This window comes from Gymnoscopelus braueri (genome assembly GCF_963280865.1).
Source record: "Gymnoscopelus braueri genome assembly, chromosome: 7".
Lineage (NCBI taxonomy): Eukaryota > Metazoa > Chordata > Actinopteri > Myctophiformes > Myctophidae > Gymnoscopelus > Gymnoscopelus braueri.
The window spans coordinates 42,849,280-42,856,592 of NC_137608.1; the positions used below are offsets into that span (position 1 = coordinate 42,849,280).

At 40.5% G+C, this 7,313-nt stretch overlaps 1 protein-coding gene across 1 annotated transcript in view; it reads left to right on the forward strand.

Moving 5' to 3' along the window:
- Window positions 1-2,692: 2,692 nt before the first annotated feature.
- Window positions 2,693-7,313, forward strand: part of notch1b (notch receptor 1b) — a 54,599-nt gene continuing 49,978 nt past the window's right edge. The window contains exons 1-2 of the mRNA XM_080434422.1: window positions 2,693-2,902; window positions 4,313-4,394. Coding sequence (XP_080290548.1) covers window positions 2,845-2,902; window positions 4,313-4,394 — 140 coding nt within the window. The 5' untranslated portion in view covers window positions 2,693-2,844. The remainder of the gene's footprint in view (window positions 2,903-4,312; window positions 4,395-7,313) is intronic.

Consider the following 7,313-nt stretch of genomic DNA (forward strand, 5'->3'; position numbering starts at 1 on the left):
GCAGATGTATTTTGGTACCACCTGAGTGGGCTGACTCGGCTGAGTAACAATTAAATTTAACCATATGAACCATTGTGTCCCTATTTGGGATACATTTGTCAAAAATTGTCAAAACGTGTCAAAGATGTTTTCAAAAAGGTTCACGGCACATTGCAATGCAGATCTGCTATTTTTGCTATTTGTAAAAGTTTACGTCGGTTACTAGGCGTGCTTCCAGTGAGGTGGTGCGTTTACAGAAACTTTCACAATCCAGCTTCCTGGTGATTTTTGGTGTTCTTATCAGCACACGGCCAGGTTATCTTTTCATCTTTGTGTTCTCAACGGCTTCATGCCTCTTGACATCAGCAGGGCCTAACTCTCAACTCGTCACCTCTTTTATCGGCCCCCAGGGCCAAAACGTTTGCTCTGCTTTCACTACACACCTGTAACTACTTGGCAGAGTCCCCCCCCCCCCCCCAGGTGTCACATTGAGGATTTATTAAACAAATGAGGGCCTGAAGGTGCACAAAACAAACAGTTAGCATTTTGTTGTAACAACAGATACACTGTGTCCACATCACATAAACTGTTCAGTTGCCAGTTAACTTATAACACTATAATCATAATAATTATCAATAATAGAAATAATAAGAGAAACAAATTGATAAATTAGATTGCTTTAAAAGGTGACACTGAATTGACCAGCCTGCATTCCAATGACAGGATTTATACCGGCTTGCAAACTAAATCATTCTTTATTATTCTGATTAACACTGAAAATGTAGGGTATACATGTTGCAGAGGTGTGTTGATTAGACAGAGTAATGCCTGATTTATACTTAGCTGTGTCGAACACCGACAATAGGAGATTTACAAGCGCTGTGAGCTTGTAGATCGGCTATTTTCTGTATGTGACACCAGTGTGCAAGTAACTCACGCTTGATAGATCCCAGTGAAAGAGTCTGCATACACACATGATTATAGACATTTGACTCAGCTGGACAATACGTGGCTTTTCCTTATCATATTGATTGATTGAATACTTTATTAGCAGTTTGCAAAAAAAAGCACAGGAAAGTACAGTTCAATACAAGGTCTGCTAAGAGGATTTTAAACCCAAGAAAGCCTATGGTTTGTTTCCATTAGGGTCCTTTGTTCTCAATTCATAGAAACATTTCATGACAGACAAATATACACTACTATGCAAAACATCATATAAACAGTTTGAAAACAAAAAATGAAGGCACTCCCTGTGCATGACAATATCTGTCTGTCACCAGGCAGGTGACATCTGATGGGAAACTGGGCTCACGTTTGTTGATCCTGCACACTGATTGAGAACTTACCTGAGAGCTGATTGCTCAGCATTTTCTTATCAGAGAGAATCCCATGCAGCTTTCCATTCAAGCTGGGACTCATCGACTCATCAAACCACCTGCATGGGGAAAGTGCAGGCTTGCAGTCTCAAGAGCTGTAGTAGCCTATTTAAGATAATTAGTATTAGAAGTACTTCTGTTTTACATTATATGCATGCATGAGTATTTCAATTAGAGACTTATGTTTAATCAATTTTAAATAAGGTATTAATTTTATTTTCTCACATGTATCTGACACCTGCAGTTAGGAGTTATTTAAGGGTTTGGAATAAAAAAAAGAAAGGAAAAGAAACACATAATGAAGTTTCAGGCCACCAAAGCACAGCTTAGCTACAATGTAAAAACGAAAAACCCTTACTTTTACCAGAGTAGGAAGGTGATGTATTCTGTGGATAAGATTATACCGTTAAGAATTATGGTCTTTTCCTCCACTGACTGAAGGTGAATTGATATTATTATTCTTTACTACTGTGACCCAAAATATGTTTAGATGAGAAAATCTGAGAAAATCTACAACAAATAAACTGAACATTTTAGTGCCTTGCTGAATGAAAACAAACAAACAAACAAACAAACAAACAAATAAATAAATAAATAAATAAATAAATAAATAAATAAATAAATAAATAAATAAATAAATAAATAAATAAATAAATAAATAAATAAATAAATAAATAAATAAATAAACAAACAAACAAACAAACAAACAAACAAACAAATAAATAAATAAATAAATAAATAAATAAATAAATAAATAAATAAATAAATAAATAAATAAATAAATAAATAATGTTTGGAATTGCTTTGTTACTACCATCAAACTGTACATGGAATTTGCCACAGGTTTATTTCTTTATTATTATTATTATTATTATTATTATTATTATTATTATTACCCTTATTAATAATAATATTTGTTTATAATTTTGTATATTTTTTTATAATGTTATTAAGTTCATTTAAATATTTTTTTATTGTAGCATAAATTCATTAGGGTGAGGTTTGTTAATAAGTTAACCAACTGCCCAATTATAAAAGAAAAGAAATCACATGGGGAAATGATTCAAACTTCCGCCAAAAAGAGTGTTGGTGAAAAAGTTATTTTGCGCGTGCGAGAAGAGAACGTATTCCACCTGCGCGCAATCGTGTTCGCGCGCGATAATAATGGCAGACCTACAAGCTCACAACGCGTCGCGAAGCGACGCGTTGTGAGTTTGCAGATCTGCCATTGTCGCGCCGGGTCCCACACTGTTTTTGTCAGAAGAACGCCCCTAGAGGTGGAGCAGCGGAATGGAGGAGCACTGCGTCCTCAGGTCATTTCACACTCGGGACTTGAAGTGACAACATCTCCACGGAGTTTCACACAGACGCAGCGAGCCACTGACTCCATGGATTACATTTTTAAGGACGATGAATTAAACGTTTTTTGTTTTTCTGAGAGGAGGTTAACGTTGGAATAAAAGCACCATTTTTTTTAAAGTCGAAGGAAATGCATATTTTCTTTGTGAAAGTAACTTTCTTGTTGTCGCTGATTGCTCTCACACGAGGTAAGGATGCATGAATGATGCATTCTGATGCACGTAGAGATGAGTAGGCTTATACTAGTTGTAGGTTACGCGTCATAATACTGCAGTTTGGCCCCAAAAACTGTTCTGTAAGGATAAAATGAGGAAAGTTAGGCTACTTGTATCGGATACAGGATAGGTGGGCACTACAGGGACATCTGGGCACCTAAAATTGGCTATTTTGTCCAAAATGTAAAAAGAAAAAAGAAAAAATGATTGAGAAATGGTCTTAAGTAATGTAAAGAATACATGATGTGAACATGCACGGTACATCATTATCAGACTTAATTGTATGGCCCAAAATGACTGAATATATATAGGTTTTGTAGCAATTTGTAGCAATTTATTTAATATTAGACCTTAATTTTCGAATGTTTATGCATGTTGTAATCATGTATCCTTTACTTTACTTAAGAACATCTTTTTTATATTTTATTTTTTAACATTGTGGACAAAATAGCTCATTTTACATCGAGGTGTCCAGATGTCCCTGTAGTGCCCAGTCTGCCCACCTATCCTGTATCCATCCATCCATCCTACTTGTTGCTTTACATTTGTTTTGGTATAAACTTGTCGGGCACGCAATCTGCTTCCTACCTCATTAAAAATTATTTGGGTTTTCTTAGTCCAGTGACTATATTTAACAATTGTATTTGTTCTAAAAAACGAATTTGTGCACCTATTAACTTTGGATTCAATGTTTCTGTTTTGCAGTGTGAGCTCTCTCTCTACAACTTATTTTCTGGGTCATGTTTATCTCAGCAACATGAATACTCGCTTATTGTAGCTTGTAGATCTGTTCTTTTTTGGCAAGCGACACTGCCATACGAGGAGTATTATATAGGATTCATTCAGGTGCACTTCCAGGTGGCAAGACACACACCTACATTCGATGAGTAATAGGATCATATACCTGTGCCATTTACTGTGATGATGAATAGAACAAACATTAGTAGGCATCGTGTAGGATATGCCCAGACAATAAACGAGACAAGCCTTAGTTACAACCTTAGTTATTCACTAATTGACTTTTACAGAAGTAGAAACAACTCAACTTCAACTTTGTTGTCACATCACAGGTTTATAGGTGTAAAAAAGTGGGTGATTTCTGTTTTATTTTTCCAAAGCTACCACCATTTGTAGTTTTCAGTAAAGGGAAGAAGAATTCAGTCAGTCTGATATTGAGATATATTCAAATATTTATGATTGGCGTAGAGTAAAATATATACATATACTGTACAAACGGGTCAACCATTCCAGATATCCTGACATGAGTAGACTAGGATAAGCATATACATACATAGGGTGCATTCCATGGTTAGAAGACATGGAAATGGAGTTGCAATTATATTCAAACTTGGCATTTACATTCAAATTTTGAATTATTCTCAGGCCGAAGATGCTCCATGCCCACCGAATCGTGTTTGAACCAGGGGACCTGTGAAGCTACTCCGGATGGTAATGAAGAGTGCAAGTAAGTTTAAAATCAAATTTCTTAGAAAACAAGCCTTATTTCAACAATGTGGGAAAGCAGCTACTGGAAGACTGGATTTTGTTTTGCTATGTAGCCTGCAGGATTTCCCAGGCCTCTAAAGGGCAAGAACTCACTCATGGTAATAACGTTCTTATTCCTGGAGGGCAAACGGTCAGAGCCCTACAGCCAATGTGTGGATGGGACAGAGGTCATCATCGCACACGCGCACATGAACATGCACATGTGTGTGCGTGTGCGCGCGTGTCTCAGTCTGCTCATGTCTGCTAATGCCACCACACACACCCCTCAACAGCCAAAGTCTCGCAGGCTCGCGGAGTCCTAAATCTTGTTAATCTTTTCTTTCGCGGAGCGACAGCTGGGGTTGCCAGAAGCTCGGCGACCATTGTTCTCCGCTGCGATTAATTCTGTGTGACTAATCTGGGTGAGGCTTCCCAGAGAGACCCTCAGACCATGTCCTCCAACCCCCCCCCCTCCTCTCTCCTGGGATTTTGTCCCTTCTTCAATGGTTCTCAATGCTTTCTCTCCCTCTCTCTCTCTCTCTCTCTCTCTCTTGCTCTCCCTCTCGCTCTCGCTCTCCCTCTCGCTCTCTCTCTCTCTCCCCCTCTCCCTCTGTGTCTCTCAGTCTCATGCTCTGGGGCAGATGATTACAGGGCAGTTAGGCAAGATGCTTTCATAATCTAACACAGCAAAAAAAATAAAGTGAAATGGGGAGACATCATTTCTCTTTTTAATCTTTCAGTTTTAGAGTCTTGGGAGTTATTTGACGTGTAGTGTAGACCTTGAGGTCTCTGTTGTTGCCCTGAACCCTCTTTAACCCCCGCCTTCAGGACAAAAGCCTACCTGCCTGCAGGTTTGGCACAGGAAGTGCCAGCTAGTGTCGTCTTACCGGAGCAGCCGCGGAGCGTAGGGAGAGTTGGACAGGTGTAGCCCAATGGGGGCCTGCTGGGTTGGTCAGGGCAGTGAGTGGACTAAAGGCCTCTGAGGCCTAGGAGGCCATCCTGGCTCCCCGCCACATCTTAATTTGGTCTGGCTGTGTTGTTCACTCCCTTCATTCACCCCCCCCCCCCTCCATCCCCTCCAGAGGACCACAAAGCCATCATTGTGCCCCTGCACTGTCCTGCTCCTCAGACTTCTCCAATTAAACATGGAGATGGGAGTGAGAGCCTAGCTCCACTGTTTTGATGAAGGATTTTGATGGGGGGGAGGGGGGGGGGGGGCACAAGGCACAGTGTGTTTGTATGTACTTTTTTCTTTGTGCGAGCTGTCACTGCGACCAGGGGCCTGTCGGTAGACAGAGTTCAGAGGTCGGGTTCGAGATTTCTTTCACGGCTACTTGGAAGAGCGACTTGTGTTTGTTTTGACAGTTGGAAAGTTTTCCGACCTGCTGTGAGGAGGACTGAACACGGTTCTGAGCAGAGCAGGCTAAAGTGCATGCAATGAAAACTGCTGGTTTCCTCTTTTCAACAAGTGCAAAGCGTCTGATAGATTTAGTGTACGTGGTTTTGAGCAGGGCAGGCTAAAGTGCATGCAATGAACTGCTGGTTTCCTCTCTAATGTGTGACTTTTGTATCAAGCTGGTGATGCCTACTGCAGCAAGTGTGTATCGATGCAATTGTTGCTAAAATGCTTGTAAAGCTGCATAGTCAGCAGTATGAGGAAAGATAGGTAGGCTAGTCACCACCAGGTGGGTCTTAAAATCCACATGAAGCTTTTTCCTGTTGTAATAACATGTGAAGCGTAGCTGCCGTTAAAGGTCAGTGCTAACTACTGTACTTAATTGAATACCAAGCCAAGGCTAGATTAAAGGTTAATCTTTTAATCTGTCACTGACTTGGCCTAGTGAAAGTGAACCACTAAACAAAAATAAAATGAAAATAAAATAGCCAATCTACAAGCTCACAATGCGCCGCGATGTGACGTGTTGTTAGCTTGTGAATCAGCTATTCTCAAAACATTGTCGATGGCTTTCGAAGATCTTCACCTATATGACATGCCCAATATAGGGAGGCTAGGGGTTAACAGGGTAACTGTCTTAAGAGGTCTGCTAATGAAGGTCTGCCACACAACAGGGAGCTATTTTTCACAGCCTCATTACATCTTGGTGGGGTCCCCCCCCCCCAATGACGTGAGAGCAAAATGGCTGCTACGTTAATACGAGTCAATTATGAGCTATTTTGAGTATATCAAAAGCCAACGCATCTTCCGTCAAGTGTTATTTGGAGGTTAAGCAAGTGCCATCGAATGTTTCAGTACTGTATAGGGCAGCAGTGATGCCTACTTACTTCACATGCCATACCATGAATACCACCTCCTCCATATCTGGCCCAGGCCACAGAGATAATGACTAATGTTTATCTCCAAAGGACTTGAAGGAGGCCTCTCATCTACTGTAGCGGTTACTGGCGGTAACAGAAAGCAGCGCCCGATCGGCATGAGCCAATCCAGAGCAGGCAACCAAAAAAAAAACATCGAAATTCCAACGCTGCCATTGCTGGAATGAAAGGCGCTTAGCTGAGCCCCATGCCAGAGAGATGAGAGATGTTGGGCGAGTGAGGGTTAGTGAGGAAGGAAGTTGCTGAGAGGTCGAATACCATCAACTTCAGTTGGTTGACAAATGTCCTGGACAAGAAAAGGGGTTTTGACAGCCTGTTGATGTACAGCACTTTGTGTGACCTTGAGCATAATCTCTGATATGCTCAAGGTCAGGATAAAAAGATGTGGTACTTTAAGTGTGGACCAGACACGCTGCAACACCTTGTGGTGTTGCAACTTAGTAACGAATGCCGTAACTTATTTGTGTTATATCCAAAATCTCAGCTCCCTCAGCTACAGTGCACTCATAAGTCATAATTTATATGCTTCGGTGCAAAGGTGTTGTTTGACAAAGATAACTGATTT